The sequence below is a fragment of the Seriola lalandi genome, unplaced genomic scaffold, assembly GCF_002814215.2.
Source record: "Seriola lalandi dorsalis isolate HSWRI2012SDOR001 ecotype SW California unplaced genomic scaffold, Sedor1 jcf7180002054505, whole genome shotgun sequence".
Lineage (NCBI taxonomy): Eukaryota > Metazoa > Chordata > Actinopteri > Carangiformes > Carangidae > Seriola > Seriola lalandi.
In genome coordinates, this window is record NW_019525058.1 from 810,500 (window position 1) to 831,457 (window position 20,958).

General features: G+C 43.5%; 1 protein-coding gene across 1 annotated transcript in view; it reads right to left on the minus strand.

Annotated features, from left to right (window-relative positions):
• Positions 1-20,958, minus strand: part of ptprua (protein tyrosine phosphatase receptor type Ua) — a 196,953-nt gene that overhangs the window by 31,120 nt on the left and 144,875 nt on the right. Inside the window, exons 14-20 of the mRNA XM_087175836.1 lie at positions 14,316-14,454; positions 11,206-11,235; positions 10,570-10,730; positions 10,041-10,228; positions 5,491-5,563; positions 4,490-4,566; positions 2,436-2,453 (exon numbers count right to left, since the gene is read on the minus strand). Coding sequence (XP_087031962.1) covers positions 2,436-2,453; positions 4,490-4,566; positions 5,491-5,563; positions 10,041-10,228; positions 10,570-10,730; positions 11,206-11,235; positions 14,316-14,454 — 686 coding nt within the window. The remainder of the gene's footprint in view (positions 1-2,435; positions 2,454-4,489; positions 4,567-5,490; positions 5,564-10,040; positions 10,229-10,569; positions 10,731-11,205; positions 11,236-14,315; positions 14,455-20,958) is intronic.

Here is a 20,958-nt window from a genome sequence, read left to right on the forward strand (position 1 = left end):
CGTGGAAAACGGCGCTGTGCTGTTTGGGTGATGGGGCTCTGCTTAAAATACATTAGCATGTTTGACCGGCCGTGTTCTTTTTTGGATTGTTTAGGCTCCGAGTTTGGGTGAGGGATCGCACTCGAATTATAATGCACAGAGAAATGGCACGAATTCAAGTTTTTCTCCGTCTGCCTCTGAGCCAGGTCATTACATGCGGAGCGAGGGAGCTGCATTTCAAAGACGGCCTGGCGCGCAGGAGTTTGCATGCCGCCATGGCTGCTGATCAAAGGCAGATTGACGGGTGAGAGATCCTGAGACAAGTGAGTAATTCTACCTGAGTGACGCTGACTGATCTGGCTGTCTCCTTTCTGCCCAGCTTGGCGTTAGTGCAGTTATGATACAGTGTGCACAGTCTGGAGGGCTATTAGTGGCGTCTTGGCCCTCCACCACACAGACCCTGTGCGCTGAATGCAGAGCAGCCAAGCATGACAGATTCCCCTGCATTAAGATGAGTGTGCCCTCTCATCACTCATAGGTAAAGTGATTCCAACTGCTGTATACGGTAAACATTTGTTCAAATAATATACACTGTGTCTACTGTACACCCAAACACCCGCCCACACACACCTACACATCCACACACACCACACACACACACACACACTCTACACATATGCACTATCCAGCCAGACAGCCGCACAAATTACATTCCATAACTGTCATGCCACAGAGAGAAGTTGAGATGGATGGCCATCGCTATGAAAGAGTGCAGCGACCCTCATTCCCATGAGCCTCTGTTGCTGAGTTTCCCTGGGCCAACCGGTTTCCTGTCTGTCACCTTGGCAACTGCACTTTCCAACAGCAGGCAAGCAGAAAAAACATCAAGCAATGTCAATTCACAATGAACTGGAAAGTAAAATAAAAAAATAATAAAAAAATAAATAAAAAAAATAAAACATGCAGATTCATTTGAGATGTGGAAAGTTTATCAATTCTATCAAAAAGATAGAAAAACAACTTTCAGTTTGTTTTGCCTTGATAAATTTGGTTCGCCTTAGCTACAACCTGTGACAAGTTAATGAACAGCTGACCTTCGTGTCTGCAAATAAATGAGCTCGTATTTTACCATGCATCTCAGAATCACTTGTAAGTGATGAAAAACAACCTCCCTGGGAGCAGCGGGGCACCAGAGGGAAGTCTTCCTTTGAGATTGAATGACACCAGGGTTTTTGCGAAAACCTACAGCTTTCTCTGTATCTTTTTTTGTTCTGTTTAAACTGTGAGATCATCACATTCAGATGACTTACAACCCGCAATTGAAATTCAAGAGGTAAAAGCAAGTAACACACGAGGAATCATCACTTCTTTTACGACGAGCTAGTTAAGCAGAAGTAAAAGATAAAGAGATGTTTTGACAAATGTTTGAAAAATACACAAATTATAGTTGGTTTTTTTTCTTAAAACATGCCCACCATTGTAATTTAGATTCTGAGGGACCCAAATTATCACTGTTGAAGCTACATTTCTTCGTTGGCAAAAAAAAAAACTTTTCCCAAGTTATTTGTGTGAAGTAATTACTGTACATTCCACAAATGTTTTTTTATCGACTTTGATGAACAGTTTTGTTCATTTAAAATGAACAATTAACAGCGCTGACAATTCGCAGCTGCGTATTAGCTATTCATTTATAACAATACATAACAATGGGGGTTTACACTTAGTTAATGGTTGTAAGTCTCTTAACAAACACTGAGCTAGCTAACGCTAATGCTAGCATGTTAACCAGCTCACAAGCATGCGAGCGGTTAGCTAGTCAGCCGCAATACCTCACAAACTAGCCCTGGAATTAGTCGCCAGACTCTGAGTAATAGACCTACTTCACCAGGACAAGTCAATGAATTTTGCAGAGCCACTTTACTACTACTTACTTTTCTCTGAGATGCTTGATAAATATGGACCTGGTGTAACTGTGGTGAAACTCAGAGTAATATTAGGTCAAACTTATGTAAGCTATCTCTAAATAATTCCTGCTGCATGCACTGTAAACTTTGTAAGATTTCTCCTAGGTCATAGTAGCTGTCACTTAATATCTTTACAATGCCTGCCGTGTCACGATGTGCACGCTCGGCTTTGATCTGACCTCATCGTCTCTACTCTGTCGCACGCTATCTAGCTTTCTAGAGGACAACCTGATGTTAAGCAAGAACTCCAGGTGAGCACCTGACTATGGATGAAAGAGGACAGAGAGATGTCTGCAGTCAGTTTGCAGGGGAAATACCCAGGGGGGGGAGAAGTGATGGCTAAAGGCAGAAAGGCTCAGCAGCTCAGAGCGGAAGAGGGAAGGAAGATCTGCTGTTGGAGGGAAGCCATGACGGGCTGGCAGGGACAGCGAGAGGGGGGCAGCGTGAAAAAAGGGAGAGGAGATGAAAAGAGATGAGAAGCAAGGTACTTACTTCCCTGTTTATCCGAATCTAAGAGGTGCCAAAAGGTTGAAAAGAGGGGGGGGGAGGGGGCGGAAAAAAGAGAGAGAGAAAGAAGGAAAGTAGGGGAGGAAACAAGAGCTAGTTATTGTGATTAAAGACCAGGAAAAGAGGGTAATGAAATGATTAGAGAGCAGCTCGCTTTGAGGACCTGTGGAGAGAATAATGTTCAGAAACTTCAAATTCCCATATTTCTATGACAAACTCCACTTTAGTTTTTACAGTAACCAGTTTTCCTCCTTAAAGAAGGTGCGGTTGATGGAGTAGCAGATGACCACATTCCTTTTAATGTTTTATATATTAGCCATAGCTCTATTTGCTGTAACCAAACTCCCTCCCTAACCCAAGTAACCGGACTTCGGTTGCAAAGTTGCAGCGTTTTGAAATCTCAGAATATGGTTATTATTATGGAAAAGATGCCCATGACTTCTTAAGTAGCTGAGGGTCGTCTGAGCCCAGTTGTAGGAAGTCATACTTCTTCTTTAAGGTGACGTGGAGGGATAAAGTGGGTCATCGTGCCTTCTTCAGATGAAACACAAAGACAGACAAAGACAGATGCAGCATATTGAGTCTCGTCTTTCAAAGAAAATTAAGCCTTTCTACTTCGTCTGCTTAGCCATGGCAACCGTTACTTCCCCATTTTATCTTACGCCAAACAAATTACCGCTGCTACCAACACAAGTGTTAACAGGCATCACTTTTCCCGAGCAGCAGAGCGAGAGAAGAATCCCCTCGGTCGTGGGCGTTTAGAACGGCACAACGCAAAAAATCCTTTAAGAACTGAGTGGGTACGGTGTCACTTCTGTGTTACACCTGTCAGCATCAGACGCCAACAAAAACAACGTCTAAATATTTGACATAAAATGAGATGTCTTATTACCCATGCAAAAGAAAAAATGATGTAATCCTTCATGGCAATGAGAGGGCGGTGGAACTTTTTTGTTTAACCTTTTTTTTTTCTTAAAAAAAAAACAAAAAAACAAAAAAAAAACTTGGATCCAACCTTGGATTCATCCATGAATCATCTGGAGTCGTTTCACTGCAGTGCTGTGACACGCAGGTGGTGCTGTAGACCTCACAGCTAATGACACAAAAGGTCCGTGGAGCGTCGATCCTGATGGAGCCCTCGAGGAAAACAGTGAATGTGGCCACGCAAAACACTGTGAGCTCGGACTTCTCGCTTTAACCGATGCCACCCACATACACTCCAGCTTACATCTGCCCACTTTACATTTCCTTTTGTTCAGCAAACAATGGCAGAACGAAATGCAGCATTCACAGAGAGTAACAAACTCACGTTAAAGCCCCAGATGAGCACTTCACCGGGCCGAGCCAAAAAACAGACGCAAGACTGATGAGAGCTTTTCAGAGTCACCTTCAAGTGACCCTTTCTGCTACGAGTGAGCAGCAGAGATCCCAGCCTGACCCGTTCTGAGGGAAAGAGTGACCGTCCTTCAGATAAGTGTTGGTCCGGTTAATGCAAAGCTGCCAAGATAGGATCTGGCAGGAGCGCAAAACTGCTGCTGGGACTGGAGAGGCTCCCTAAGTTACTCACTCGAGCTGAACTGTAAGTGAGATCAAAAATATCTGAAAGTAGATGAAAGGATCAGCTGTGTTATAGTGGGTCCAATTCCTGTGCGATGTCGCCTTGCAGAAGCATTTGGGTGAGTCGTGCGGCCCCGTGCTCCGAGCTTATGGGCTCTTGTAGGATCTCTGGAGTTGCTGCGATAAAATCTCCCCTTCCCGAGCGATAGAAATCTCACCTCGGAGCCGCTGGAATGCATAGATAATGATGCTGTGTTGTGGGCGTAATTACTAAATGACAGTTCAGCCCGAGCAACAGGAAGCTCTCGCACACAGCCTCAGACAGCGGGTGGAGACGCTCTCCGGTCAAGCGCCGGGTCAACCACAACAATAAAACACGATTATTTCCGAGCGCTTGAGGCGGGAGCTGTGGGATCAGAAAAGACAGAGACGAAGGAGAAGGAAGCGAGAGAGGAGGAAGGAGAAGACTGCAGGTGACTTACGTCTATGTAGTTGGCATTGACATAGTCAGAACTGGGGTCTGCGAGCAGAGAGTGGAGTTTGACCCGATGGCGATCGTCTGAAACGCACAAAAACAAGATTTACGTATCAGTAAAGGAGAGCAGATATCACGTCATCCCTCTCGCCTCATTTAAACGTCTTCCAGGCGAGGAGCTGCGTTTCTTCATCAACTGGCTTATTAAAAACGTGGGTCTTATTTTCATGGTTTCAGCTGTTATTTCTATCTTTTATTAACATCCCATAAGTAACGTGGGATCTGTGATCACTTTTAACTCAATGTGCTGCGAAATGCTCTTTTTAAAAGGTACATGTCACCATTTGTTAATGATGCTAATATGTAATATACATTTATATAATAGTGATGTTATATTATATATAATATTCTTTGAAATTTTGAGCATACATCTTTTTGTACAACTAACAATTAATTTGTAACGGCTTTAACCTGAGCTTGTTGTATCTAACACTGGACCAAAAACACTGAACCATATTTGATGATAATAATAATAATAATAATAATAATAAATGTATGTGTAATCAGCACACAAACTTTAAATAACATTTTCTTATAAAGCTTTACAGCTCAACACTAATCACTAATAAAATATTATTTCTGATGATAGCAGATATACTCAAAATTTCCAAATCACAATTAAAGCCACTGTTGATCAGTTTTAATTAAAAACTTTACCTACGTTATAAGTTGTTGTTTTTTTGTGTGTGTGTTTTTTTTAGAATTAACAACCATTCAAGCAGAAGTAAAAATAATTATTGGGTGGCTGTGGTTCACTCACAGGACACAGACAGTGGTGTCGTTAAATGGTAATCTACTTTAGTGTGTAAGTATAAAAAGCTATTAATGTTTCTCCTGTAAGCCCACAATAAAAGACGAGGCTGGAACAGAGCCAAGTAATAACAGCATCAACATCTCCGCTTTATTATCTGCCGTTTAACCCAGCGGGCTAAATGCACAAATACTTACGGCTAAGCAAGCTATCGTGCCGTCCTTTGGTCTTGTCTTTCTTTTTTGTGACGTCCCAGCCATCAAAGAAACTCTGTGAAGTGAAGACAGAGAGCACGAGTTAAGTTTTAAAGAGAGACATTACAAGAAAAAGGCGCGATACGTCTTCGATGCGTCTCGAAGAATAAAAAAACTCAACAATAGAAACGACTTTTTTACCCCGAGGTTGTCTAAGCGCTGTTGTAGCATCTTGCCAAGTCATCAGCAGACATCTGCCACAACACAGAGGGGAGAGACTGAGGCTGAGAGATGACATGCGGCGCTGAGAGACGGCTGTGGCCTTGAGAAGGGACGATCAAGCCCACTACAGTCATTCTCATTCCAGACGGAGCGCGAGACTTGCTGCTTCAAGAAGCCGTTGCTCTCTAATACCTCAGTGCTAAACTGCTAAATTTGTGACAGCTGTTTATGACACCCATCTACTAAATCTGCCAGTGCTGTGAGATGAGTCACTGAATCTAAATCAATACTGTGAGCGTAGGATGAGCTTGAAAAAAAAGAACATAAATAGGAGCTTGTATGGACCTGGCTTGAGTTGTGACATATTCTGTTGCACTTTAAGTCCCAGTTTGATCTCCCCGCTGCATCTGTGGGCATCATCCCGGCTCTTGTACTGATGCACGCAGCCTCTCATCTGCGGCCAAGCAATCCCCTCTGTGCAAATGGAGACCACCTGAGACCCCGAACCGAGCCGGAGAAAGCAAGCTGATCAGTGGAGGGGGGGGGGGGGATTACATCTGCCACTGGATCCTGCGCAGGTAATACCTGATCTAATCCTGCTTAACACACCTGCCTTTGTCCAGCACCCTGTATTTTCCGGAGCCACAAGAACATCCCGCTCACCTTCATGGAGCTTTACTCGATTTATTTCTCTATTATCTTATCAGCTAATTTCATAACGCTCAGCAAAGCCCCTGAAAACTTGATTTCAAATCTCAAGTATTTCTCAATAAATATTCATGAATAAATATGAAATTAAAAAAACATCCTCAGTTATTAGTTTATCAGACAAAAAACCAGGCTGTTTGTGGGAAGTGAGTGACAGAGGTCTGGCAACACGAGCAAACAACCCTGACTGTCATGAGATCTATATGCAAATATCGCTCAATCCTTAAGGTTTGTTTATGCGCTGATATGCACACACACAGGTTCAGACTTCCACGTGGACAGCGGATGCGCTCGCTCTTTCATTCACACTACAATTAGCCGCCACATTCTACACATGCGCGCCAGAAAACAGCGGGAAAGAAGCTCTGCTGCGTTTGTTGCTGAACAACAAAGACAAAGAAGATGGTATGTGCAACAACTTAACAACAACAACAGGACAAAACAGGGGAGGGAACAAAACAAGCATCCAGTTTGCTTTTCCAGCACATGCACTGCGCTCTCACAGAGCACACAGTCACAAACTGTGGATGGACGGTCGCCAACACGCGAACCCACGCAGGTTTATTCTTATCAGCTGAGCCCCTCCCACTTTAAACCAGCGAGAAAAGCCCAGAGAAAAAACACACAAAAACAGAAATCCCTCATGTAAAAAAGCAGAACGTCTGTTCATGTTGGACACCGTCGGACAAACTAAACAGCTGATTGACATTATAGTTCTTCGGGGCATTTAAGACTTCACAACACAACAGAAGCTGTTTACTGATCTGATTTCTCAAAATGCAGGGAAAGACTTTCGACTTCGAAACGTACTGCATCGGTAACAAGTACATGTTGGCTGAGAGCTAGTTGCACAGTTTGTTAGTCCACTGGAGAGCACAAGTTTATTTTTATGTAAAATCTTCTTTTAGCTTTTGGTTTCCACCAACATCTGAGACAAAAATCTGACAGAACGTTGAACTAAAAGAGACAAAAAACACCCTCGGTTGAGTCGATGTGGACGGCAGATGGGTCATCATCACTAGTTACACTTTTCACATAAACCATAGTCATTCGATTGTTTGTAAATACAAAACATTTTGATTGGTGCAGCTTTAATGACCACAGTTGGTAAATGGACTCTACACTACAAGACACATTCACCCAATGACACATCAGGGGCAATCCGGGGTTCAGTATCTTGCCCCAAACGACACTTCGACAGGTGGACTGGAAGAGGCGGGAATCAAATCACTGACTTCCTGATTAGTGGACGACCTGGTCTATCTCCTGAGCCGCACCGACCCAGGAAATGTAATGGTGTCTTCCAAAAATGTTTATTTAAAAATGAATTATGAAGGTCAGGGTTAGGATTATCTTTTTTCTGTTTTGTTTTTTACTGTTAAATATCTATTTCTGTCTTGGCACAACATTGAGGAACCCGCTGTGTGTCAGGCTTTATGTCACAGCACTGTCTCCCGGTGTTGTTGTGGGCGCACTGCGGCTCCAGGTGAAGACATGAAGGCGTAGCTTCACCCACTGGGTGGCTGCCTCAGACATCGAGGGTGACACACTTTCCCATCACCGTGTTTATTCACTGGCTGTGGTTCCAGATGTTGGCTTCCAAGGACAACGCATACTGTACCCTACCCACACTGAGGGCCTGAGTCATTCACAACCCCCCCCCCCCACAATGCCTTTGCAATGTCTGATCAATGGCAGCAGCGTGACCCTGTGGGAAATAAGGGTTATGAAGTCTGACAGCAGTGTGCGAGCTGATCCCCTTCATCTTGTTTATTTCTCCAGGCGATGGGGAGCCAGACTGAGGAGTGAAAAAGCGACCCATATATTGATTTTGGAGGTGGGGAAATTTGTTGGTGCCTCCGGGGATAGCTTAATGAATCGAAAAAGTACATCTGGCTTCCTGCAGGTGGAGGTGCAAAAAAGACTCATCGCCACCGGTTGATGCGGAGATCCTCATGTTAAGGTGAAAAGAAGGTAACTTTGGAAAGCATAATTAGTCCACACAACACCAGGAAGTTCAGCACATCTGCATTACCTCTGTAATGCAGATGAGCAAAAACAGCATTTTACAGCTCACTCATTAATATTTAACTTTCAGTTTAAGCCTTTTTCAAAGTCGACGGTATCTGTCTGCAGAAACACTGAGGCCGGCTTCGTCCACTAACTGCACCTACAGTAAAGCAGGGACCATCTGTAATGTTGTTTTTCTTCTTTTTTTTGCCCAGCTGGAGAAAGGGTGATGGAGGTGTTAGAGAGAGAGAGAGCATCTCGTAAATAAAAACACACAGGTCTCAGCCCCCGTAGCCGTCAGGTGTCCTGCTCACTTGCTCTACATTGCTTTAAAAAGGCAATATCTTGTTCACAATCACATGCTGAATGAATAAATAAGAAAAAACACAGGCAGCTGAAGCAAGTATTAGTGCCTCTCTGCAACAGTAACTCAACATGACACGGTGTGACTCGACCACTGTAACAGCATATTTTCTTCTCATGGAACTGCATCTCCAGCATCTGATCAGACGATGCCTGTTGACATTCGAAGGTCCCATCCAGTGTGAAGGTCTCTGTCCATGTGTAGTGTGATTATAGATCAGGTCTAGCTTCTATATTAATACTGTGAAAAGTATCAAAGCCTCAGTCCACAGAGAAATGCACACAGCATGTATTCAGAAACTGAGCTGTAAAACCAGCCGTCAGGACTTCTGGAACTTTGTGATGTCACAAAACTCTTGAGTGTTTACCTGAAATCTGCTATTTTAATTTTTTTATTTGATCACTGAGAAAACAAGGAAGAGTCTCGGAGCCTCTCTTCTTCACACCACTGAGTGTGCGTGTCAGCATCAGCTTTATCTTACATTACTGTCTAAAAATAAATCTCTGTCTCTCGGTTATCATCAGTTGTCATGGTGAAAAATGGGAATAATAATGAATGATTTACACCTGCTTAATGAAAGTGTCAGTTTTAAGTGATGTCTCAACTGTACGTTGAAACCGACTTGTGTAGTGTCGCCCAAGTCCTCCAGCGTTGTGAGTCCAACAGCATGTGTGACGATGAACAACGTTTTAGGGAAAGATTATGGTTGGAGGTTATAACGATGACGGGGTTCAGGAATCGAGGTCACGCTAAACAAATGGGGAAACAAATGTCAGTCTGCTGTGTTAAAGTCTGATGTTTTATTGACCCGTCCATCCTCCATCGACCTCCTCCCTACAACGGACTTTGTCTCTCTGTGACGTCACTTCACTTCCTTCTTTACGGTCGTCATAGTTACCATGACCTCTAGAGGGCTTCGTCACTTAAATGTAAAGACATGTCGTTCCTGCTGAAACCACTGACGCTGTTGTTGTTTTGCTTGAGAAATTCTCTCTCTCTCTCTCTCTCTCTGTCCGTCTGCATTTGTCCATGTTATAGCGTAACTCTATGTTGAAAGTACAGAAGGACGTGTTGACATTACACATAGTGCAAACCGTTTCTTTATGGACCTGACTTTGTCCACTGTCATGCTGAAACGTGTAGAAAATGCTGCAGCACAAAGCTGGAAGCCAAATGTCATGACACGCTGTTGCAAGATTTCCCTTAATTGGAACTAATTGGCTCTTTTTTTTCTCTTCTCCTTTCTCACCTCGTATTCTTGTTTGAAACCGTATCCCTCTGCCGTCTTCATCTGGTTGATGTGCTGGAGGAGGTCTGCGACTCTCACAGCCGGGTGGAGCTGACCCGTGTGATACGGCGAGCTCTTCCTCCGACAGTGCCGGTGCGGCGAGCCTCCCAGCAAGCTGCTGGACTCGTTGACGGAGCTGCGCTGCTCATCTGGGAACATGGACAACATACAGTTAGAGCCATATACCGCTGACACACACACACTCTTTGTTATTAATGTAAACTCGGCTGAAAAAGTCCAGGAGGAAAGCTGAAGGATGAATAAAAAAAAAGTCAGCGTTTCCGCAGAGACGCGAGACGTGTGAGTGACTGACACTGCAGAATATTCAAACAGACAAGAGACTTGCAGGAGATTTCTCTCTGACGGTCTGGCACAACAGATTGGATACATGCTTCGAAGTAAACATGGCTGAAGGTCAGGAAGGAAAGGAGGGAGTTTCATCTCCATAGACACTTTCTCAAGAGCACCCATATGCTCCTCGCCGTCTTACTTCGGGCGTTGCAGCCGTGGGCATCCATGAAGGAGTGGGCCATCCTCTCATCCTGCTGGAGAGTGCTCTGCTCCGTCATGCTGCAGTCTAAGGAGCTCAGTTTCCGACTCTTCTCCTGCCTGTAGGACATGGCTGCCTTGTTTATGGCCACCTTCTTCCTACTGTAGAGAGGCAGACACAGAGAGAGAGAGAGAGAGAGAGAGAGAGAGAGAGAGAGAAGGGGGGGTAATAATAGACAGAGGACAGCAGAAAAGGGTCAGAATGAGAGAAAGACAGGCAAAGAGATAAGGAAGAAAGGAGAGCAGGGCGAGTGAGGAGATGAGAAATTGGACTGAGGGGAAATATAAGGGCTACAAGATTGAAACTGGACGAAGGGGAAAGTGAGATCTGGTGATAGCAAGAGGGTGTCGGGGGGGTGGGGGGGTTGTGGTGAAGGTGGTGGTGAAAAAGGAGAAGGAGGAGGATGAGGACGACGAAGAGGAGGAAGTGGGGGGGGGTGTATACTGGAGGATGGGCTGGAGATAGCAATGCTTTATTTCCACGTTAGTAATCCTGGGACTACGAAGGGCAAGCAAGGGGAGAGATGGCATCAGGGGTGTCAAAGGGTGGAGGAGGGTGGAGAGAGGAGTAACTTACGGGTAGTAAGGGTAAGAATAGAAGTCCCTTCTGATTAGCATGACGGAGGAGGAAAGGAGAGAGACAGAGAGTGAGGAGAAAGAAAAAAAAAAAAAAAAGAGAGAGGTGACTATGGTTTATCAAGATGGGCACCAGAGAGATAAATGAAGATGCTCAGTGCGTTGGGATGTTCTTAAGCGAAGCCGTCGTGAAGCAGGTTACAGCGGGGAAAAAGATGACGACAGGGGCTCGTCGCACGCCAAGACTCGTCTCTGGACCAACGGACTTCTCATCTTGGATTAAATCTGTGTTTTTGTTGCGGATGTTTTTGTCAATTTCTTAAAGGAGAACTCAAACTGTGTTTCCAGGTGTTGGAGAAGTTTTGGAGGAAAGTTCAGTCAGGAAGTACTATCTCCTTGTGCACGCTTTTCTTAAGTCACAAGTGCCATTTCCCACTATCTCTCAGCTTCACCAGCTCGTCCTCATCTTTTTTCCAATCACAACCTGACACTGGAAAGCGAAATTAAACCTGTGGCTCAACATATGCCCCCCCCCCCCGGCCCAAGTCTGGCCCATACACTTCCACATCTGGGCAGAGTGAGAGCAGGAAGATTTTCTCTGTGTGTGTGTGTGTGCACCAGAATTGGTCCGGATGTGGAAGAAGCATCTGACAGTCATGCTGTATACGGGCCAGATTTGGGCCGTGGAAGCGGGGCCAAAGAAAACAAGCATGTACAGCAAGTAAGATTTTGCCATCTGGGTGTGAGGTGTCAAACTTTAAAAGTATTATTTCTCTCTGCTGTTATTCAGCTTGTCACTTCAGCACCACCTCCACCCCCTGCACCACATTAACTGTGCAGACCACCAGTGTCCAGGCTGCCGAGGGGGGAAGTCTCTTTCCTAATTGACCGGACCTTAATCCTGCGTACCGTTCCCCACGGTGATCCACTTCCTGTCGGGGGCCGTAGCTCCAAAGTCTTTTCATTCTGTTCACAATAATTTCCATTTTACTTCAGATTTCTAACACTCTTTTGTTCCTCTTATTAGTCTCTCCTGATCTAAAGCCTTTTGTGGCTCCAGAGGGAGGAGCTGAGTGAAGTCGCATTATCTGCCTCAAAAAATCTGAAGGTGAAGATTTACCAGACTCCTATTGGCCGCTCCTCGTCTCATCGCTAGCAGTTCGAGGCTACATTAGCGGCTACTAGCATAACACGCATGGGGCCTGTTGCACAAAACACCTTGAGTTAAGATTTTCCTTAAATGTTTGTTTCAGTAGTTTTTTCCTTATCCTGCTCTTATACTTAAGGAATCACTTAAAGCCAGTTAAACGACCAAACTAAGGAAAAAACTCGGCAGATTTTATGGTGAGATTTGATCTGCAGTCAGGTTATGATTTGTCTGACTGCCTGGAGTTGGATCCCTCTTTATTTTCTACAGCTTAATGATCGCTTTCCGGTCAGCTGTAGTCAAGGTCATTCATGGCCACGGACGCACCGCCGCGTCGGGTCACTCACCGAGTTTAAACCCTCTTACCGTCTGCTGAACAATGTGAAGTTCCAATCGAAAATAACTGGAGGATGGGGTGGAAGCGTACTCCTTCAATTTCTACCTGCTTCTTAAAAGCTATTAGGGGTATCGCAAGAGCTAATGCCAGCAAACAGTCTCCATGGAAATAGAAGAATCTTACCGCTATAAAATCTTTCACTGCTGCAAATGCCTTAAACTTTTTTTTCCTTAACAAAGAAAACCTTTTAAGAGATTCTGTGCAACACCCTCAAATAACTCTCGCAGCTAGTTTCAGACTTCAGTAGAAAACTTAAGGTGAGTCTCTGACCAAACTGTTGGCAGTGAGGTTGCATTGTGGGTAATGTTGGTGTCCGGTTTTGAGAAGGCCTGAATGTTTTCGTCTGCTCTCGATGAGTATGTGATTTTCATCCCTCTCATTTACTTATTTCAAATTCTTTCGTCTGTTACAGTTTCTGTGACACTTCGACTGCTTTTCATCTCTTATCAGTTGTTGACACAGTCCACCAACCTTTATCAAGATGGAGACGGACGTTCAGTGTCTGACATTAAGATGCACGAGACAGTAGGAACTACAGCACTTGAATATGCACTCGTGTGAACAAGCGGGTTGAGCCTGATGAAGCACCTGCACTTGCAGACAGTGCTTGAATAAATATCCAAAAGTTGGAGATTGGTTGAGTTGAGTTTTGGCGTGCAGAAAGCTCTGTCTGTTTTGATTCATTCCCATTTCCTGCGTCGTGAGCACCCTCCTGAATATTCGGCTGCGCATGGGATCTCTGATTTGTCCCGCTGATTGCAGAACCAAAGCACATTAACACAGAGTCTAACTTTGCACATGCAGAGTGACAGTATTTTGTGACTGAATATAAACATGTCTGCTCCCGTTTGCCCCCATGTGGCTGTCTGGCTCCTATTGTGCCCGCTAGATTGGCCCACTGAATCTTATCAGTCACTGCCTTCTCCCAGACATCCCCATTCATTCTCCCTCTATTCTCTGTGAGAAAATTCCTCGGGGCAGAGGAGTTCCTCCCTCCAAAAAAAAAAAAAAAAAGCAAAAACAACCTTCCTAACCAATTACTAGCCCATCCACTGGCACCTCACAGCTGCTCGCCTCATGTAATTGGGTGGGCAATGGAATAACATGCCCCTTGATGAAATATTTCACACTCAGATGAGTGTTCCACCGTCGCCCGGCGAGCGGAGGAAGAATACACTGCAGGTGCGATCGACGACAGAGGTAATTTGCAGGTGGAAAGCAGCCAGCGATTCCAGTGCGAGCGGGCTGCATTTGAATGTGCTCAGCCAACACACAGACCTTGAAATTAAAAGATGAGATGAAACACAAAAGCTTGGCTGAGGCAGCGGTGGAAGAGTTTAGGATTAATGCTCTACCATTCCACTAACTCTGGTTGTAATTCACTCTCATTGCCAAACGCTTTCCTCAATAGACCCTAGCTGCCAAGTGGGATAGAGATAAATTTACTCCTTCGGAGGGGCTATACAGGAACAATAAGACTTGAGACTGCAAATGTTTGACTGTGAGAAGGTCTAGCCCGTCTCACATCCATTGCCCAGCAGACGCAAGCGTTTTCGCAGCCACTCACCCCTTCTTCACGATGATGACGATGGCCCCCAGAAGCAGAATGAGGACCACCAGACCGCCGGCGCAGGCCCCAAGGATCAGACCCATGTCCTCTGCGTGCTGGGATACCTCCAGGGCCCGCTTGGAGTCCTTACAGGCAGCTGTGGGCCGTGCGTGACAGAGAGGTCCGGAGGAAGGGGAGACAAAGACAGCCACTGTGACTGATTAATCACATCTAATTGCAAAAAACAAGATGCTACATGTTGTTGTTTAATGTCAGAAAATCATTGTCACATTCATTTTAGCATAATTACCATGAACAAAACAAAACTAGTGCCAGGAAGATTGGCAGCCTGAGCCGGTCTTGATACTGAAAAGTCTGCTTTGGTGGGAAGGCTGCTGATTGTTTGACCAATTTATTGCAAAGAAATAAGAAGAGTGTGCTGTTCTTTCACCACAAACAGAGCCTCAGCGGTCAGCTCACCCAGACCTCCTCTCACCCCCAGTCCAGGCTTTTAGACAGTTTATAAAGCCATGCCAATTGTTTTGGTTTTGTTTGTCCAGGTTGTGAGATATAGATTTCTGCCTCCTCCACAATGAAATGGTGAAAGGAATTAGTTTGCGGCGCTCAAACCCGGGGCACATAAAACTTAAAATTCAGTATTGTTATCGCTGGCGGGGGCCCGCAGGAGCCGGCTAAAATACTGTGGGTACTGTACGTGTTCACACCCCCCCATCAAAACCTGCACTGGCCTTTCTGCAGCCCATGAGGTAACATCTGCACGGCCAGATGCCGCTGAAGGGAAGTGAGAAAAAAACAGACTTTTTTTTGTGCAGTTTAAGTGTCACTTTTTTTTTTTTTTTTTTTTAAGTTTTCACAGTTTCTGTTTCCAGGAGAAAATGATGATTAGAAAAACAGTTTTGTGTGAAATGACTCGGCAGTTACTCGTATAGTGAAAAGGAAACTGAGACGTCACACACGTGCATCATCACTGGCTGAGGTAGTGTCAAATCTATTAACTGCTACGCATTGACTCATATGTTATTGTCACTTTAGGGGACGACATGTTTTGCATATATTTCATAATTTTTGGACACGAGTTGGAAACTGGCTTCCCATTGGCCAAAACTGTCTCACCTGCAATATCTGATATCTGTCCCGACATATTATTTATTCTTTTATTTTTAAATCTTACAATATCAGACTCATAGAGAATCTAGATATCCGTTACCCACAGAATCACTTCCTCTTTAGCGATTTTACTTACAAAATAAAAGCGCAAGAAAGACTCTTTTTAATTGTTTTTTTTTTTTTCTTGCAGCAAGCTATTGTGAGCTTTTATTCAGAAAAGTCCTGACAGGAAGTTCTATGATACAGGCGGACCAGGTGAGTAAATCAGTCAAAGGTATGATGTGTTACCGTGGGCCACAGCGCCACACGTGAACGGTAACAAAGTAAATTTCTGTTGCATTTTTATCAATCAATAAACCTTTGATTATGTTCTGGCCTGCCATTGGATAAAAAGACCAAACTGACTTTCCTACATGTTGCATCTTTCACCCATTGTGTGGGTAAATGAGACTGCACCCCATCCCGACACTTACATTACCAGGTCTAGTCTGAGTCACATGGGGGGGTCGTCTGTTGAGCTCTATCACCATCATGTAGCTTCACTTTCAAGTCTAATTTATGTAACAGCCAATCGTATGGATACAAACAGGTTGGTGTTGTTGCAGATACAGATGGAGTCTCTTACGGCACATTAATCCTGGCAGTGTTATTGTAGCACACTGACATGATGAGGATCCTCACTCACTGGTATGTATCTGCCAGGCTGATTTGGGGGGGGGGGGGGGGGGGGTGTTAAGCGTGTTGGAGGTCACTCCAGATGCAGTCGGAGCTTACACAGGAGAGCGTTTTCCAGCTGAAGCAGTCGGCGAGCTGTTATATTACCATGCAAATGCTGCACTGCACTTAATCGCTAGAGGCGGCACAATAAAGAGCTCACTAGACAGTATCAGAAAGGGCTTCAACACTATTTCAATGCACCATTATCAGCGACTTGAGCCTCTATAAAGGAGATTTAAACATGTTTGGCTTCGGAGAGACAACGCTCTGGTTATCTTACCAAACTGATGCATCCAGGCAACGACTTCCCTCCTGCTCATAGGTCACAGTCTAAGTGCATTTCCCAGATCAGGAAAATCTCCCTCTCTATGAATCATCTGAACTCCCTGTTGTCTTTTATCCAAAGGTGAAAAATTGCTATTACGTATGAATGAATTGAAGGAGGAATATCACACTTCTGGGAGCAAGCGCTTCATTAATGAGACAACTCGAAATACAGCTGGGAGTAAAACACATTACAGAACCATATGGACGTGTAATATGTGACCTGTATGTCCTTATATCAAGCGTCATGTTGCCATATAAAGGGATATATACTATCACATCCTCTGGATGTATGAAGATATATGTGTATAACATGCATGAAATACCCATATATGTAAATAAAACAATATCTGTGATGGATATTTATATGGTATAAGACGTTGTGAACACATATGTTAACAATATATATCTAATTTATATATGTAAGCTTATTAAAAGAACAGATATGGAAAAATCTGTATGTTGATATATGTTTTCTTATTCATTTCTCATTAATTTAACATGTGCCTACAACATAAGCAGACATTTCTTATAGATTTCATATGTAATTTCTACATATATGTTTTTATTTTATACCTACATACATTTCATATATGGAAATGCAATATACGTACATATATTGCATTTGTGTATGAGACAGAATCACTGAAGGATCTCAGGCCTGTCTTGATGCAGCACAACTGAACCGGCCAACATCTCTATTTCAACAAAGCAAAGATGCTTCATGGGGGAGTCGCTGCCTTTCATCATCTGTGACTGAACAGAGGAAAAAAATAAAAATAAAAAGCCTTTATAGTGAGGCAGAATGCGGAGTTTGGCTTGATAAGCTGCGGACTGGCGTTGACTACAGCTCCTGGCAGACAATAGAGCCTGACAGACGTGCTGTAATCACACAAATCATTCTAGGTGAGTCATTCTGCTTTTAGAGCCGTATTTAGAAATTGGCTATCACGGTACGTTTCATTGCACCAAAAAAAATCCAGCAGTGGGCATGCAGGGAAATCCACAGGAATAAGAGAGGTGGTGGTGGTGGGGAGGGGGGGGCAGACAGCGAGTTGCATATTTCATCATAATTCATCATTTCCTTGTATTGGTCTGCAGTTTATCCGGCGAGCTTATTTTGGTCTCACAGAAAAGAGGACGTACGTATACACAGACTGTAAAATCAAAGAAAAGTCTGTCCTGTACAAACAAATGCAGGCTGGTCTCTTTATGTGGCTTCGAGGAAGGCTGGAATTACGTGCGCTACAGTATATTGGTTCATTTCAGTGCAGAGTATGACTCCACAGCACTTATTCCACCAGTGCGGCAAGAGTCATGACACGCTCACAGCCCTCCTGCTGTGAGTCAGTGTTAGCACTTGATCAGTGTTAAGATACTGTCAGTAAAACTCAACCCTTCGTGGTTCACAGTTTCTTTGTATTGGCCCTGAATTTTACAGCAGGAACAAATAAAAGGCCGGGTCCTAATCACAGACCCTAAACAAAGATGGACGTGGCCTCTGCGGCGTCGCCCGCAGGTTTCTGAAGATTGGTTTTTTGAAGCTCAGTGCCTGACATCCTAAATTATGCATGATTTTAAACCTTAATAAAATGTAAACTGTTGGGTTATATAAAAGTTCATGTAGTTGTCATGAAGGAGGAAAATTGGCTTAAGAGAATAAAACCTTTTTTTATGTGCCAGGCTGTAAACATGCTGCTGTTGTCTGTGGGGATTGACTCACTTCTGGAGCCAGACTCTAGTGGCAGAACGTCGCAATCACCAATCTGCTGCTGCAGGACTAGACAGTTTTTTTCCCCTGATCAATCTTAAGCTACTGTCAGCAGAACTCAATATTTTGTCTTTTCCTTGCACAATTTATCAGTCTAAAAAAAACATTATTCTTGTCCCGAAGCAAATAAGACGAGCTGGTATTCAAATATCCAGCATGAACACATGGAAGCCCATCCTTATTTTAAGAATGTTAAAAACACCTGGGATACCTGTAATACACTGTTTCATGTAGGTAAATTTAGCTTAATATTCATTTTCATAACATTATTGCTTCTACTTTGCCATTTTTTCCATCAGTGAATATCAATGTCACTCAATGAAATCTGCTAAATTAACACCCAAATATTGCTTCAATTACTTTTTAAAAAGAGGACGGTACATGTCATTTCCCTTCATGCAAACATTTTACTTCAGGTCTCACGCTGGTTACACACTACCTCGTGCACTTTAACTATTTTGGTCCTTTTCTAGTTATAAAATGTTTTGCTTATGTCCCTCAGCAGAGCAGCCGGGGAAATTCAATTACCTCCTTTACCACTTCTTTTCAGCTGCAATGGATTTATTTATCTGGGTATACACATCAAACTATCTGTCTCCTCCATGATTAGTGAGATAACCATTATTCAGTTCTTGGGGGGGGGGGGTCCTTACTCCTCATGGACATATCTCAATCATAAAAATGAACCTTGTACCTCACATCAACTTCCTCGTCTCGATGGGATTAATATTCGACTAGAGGATATGGATCTGGTCTGCCAAAGGTATTAGATGATAGTTTCAGTGATAAAAGACTTTGCTGCTTCCGCGATTTACAGGATACATATTTACCGTTATCTTTTTGTTTTTTATATAAACTTACAGGACACCCTGAAAACAACGGATTCATTTAAAGTTGATCCATATCACCTACATCACCGCTACTCACAGATATATGACAAAGTAAATCAGATCACTGTCCCAGTTACCGATCGTTTGTTCCTGTTGCTCTGGAAGTATCTTCTTATAAATTATACTTGTAATTCCAGTTGTGCATGCCTCTTTTTTTTTTGGGTTCAGGTAAGATGCTCACCTGTCTGCTCAACACACACACAGACACACACACAGACACACACACACACACACACACACACAGACACACACACGAGTATCTTCATTTGTCCATGTATGTAAATACCGGCTCTTCAAGTCAGCGGCTCATGCTTCACTGGGCTTTTAGTTCATACGTCCAGTGGCTCATTTGGTTTTTAATGTTACTTTGGAACTTTAGATATTTAATCTATTGTAATCTATTTTAAATCTTTTCTTTTTTAGTTTATATACTATCTATTTCTATACGTTTTTGGTTTCATCCCTTTCTTCGTACACATGCGTAGCACTGCTGTAACAGCGTTGAGTGAAGTGGTACCAGAAGCAGTTTCTGACCTTTGAGCTGCTAGAAGTCTTTTAATGTTTCATTGACAGCGCCATGAAAACAAGGCAAAGTAGAACCAACTGCTCTCAATTAGCGTATAAAAAAACAACATTTCTATTCAGGAGACAAACTCAGAGAGGAAATAAATAGCAACCCGGGAACAGTCTTAACAGAAGCACTGCAGATATTTAATTTCATCAAGAGCAACGCAGCAACAGATAGAAAGAAAAAAATAATCTGAAGTTGAACCGACTGGAGACGATTTAAATAAAAAACAGTACTTCTATTTAAAAAGATGAAAAGGTGAGTATGACAAACTGCAGCTATGTTGTTAGAGCGATTAAATTAGCGCTGTGGAAATGTACTTTTATGCTAAATTCAACAAGACAACAGGTAAACACGGAGAACGTGTTGGTTTTGCATTTACAGCAAACGGCATCAGCAGCAAATTAAAATGGAGGAGACAAGAAGTCTGATGAAATAAACTTATTTTGTCACTCAACACTTATGTTATGTAATATAAGTGATTTATTTATTTATTTTTTAAATATCTGGGTCTCAGTACAGTTGAGGTAAACAACTACTATTTGAGAATGTACGGTATGATGTGATTCCTTCCAGCTGTCACACAGATTTTAAGCAAATTTTTCAACTGCTGCAAAAGCCAAATGTGAATTTGATGCCTTTCTTCTGGCTTGAGCTGACATGAATGAAACCCTCCTCTCGTAGCAGAATGGGGAATCTTTCAAGATAATTTCATTTGTAATGAACATGTTCTCATTGTTCTTTAGTGCCGGCTAATGTTGGCCATATTTCATCTGAGGACAAAAAGACAAAGAGAAGCGACCAGGTGGCGTTGAGAAAAAAAAGAAAAACACACTCGCCCACTACTGGCGGTGGTTTGGCCAGGCGCTCTGGTGAACACAGCTGGCAGCATCTGTGTGTGGGAAGCCGGTGACAGGAAATGAAAAGCAGCCAAGGATGGTCTTAACAGGACCTCTGTGCCACCTTTGAGCGAACCGCAGGAACATCAGCGTGTCCTCTGGGCCGCCTGCCTGCCTGCCACAGTCACATATGCACAACTACAGTAAAAATGGCTTCTATAAATACGCCTGTAACCCAGCTCCCCTTACTCTACCTATGTGACACGCTGGCAGACAATAGTGAGGCAGGATTCTTTGATGTCATCACACTTCAGATAAGAAAGAGTTCAGGGAGTGGAATCCAATTTAACTGCCACCTTTCTCAAGAGCACTACAAACTTCAGGCATAATTCAGTTGGGAAGACGGGGGGGGGGGGGAAAAAAA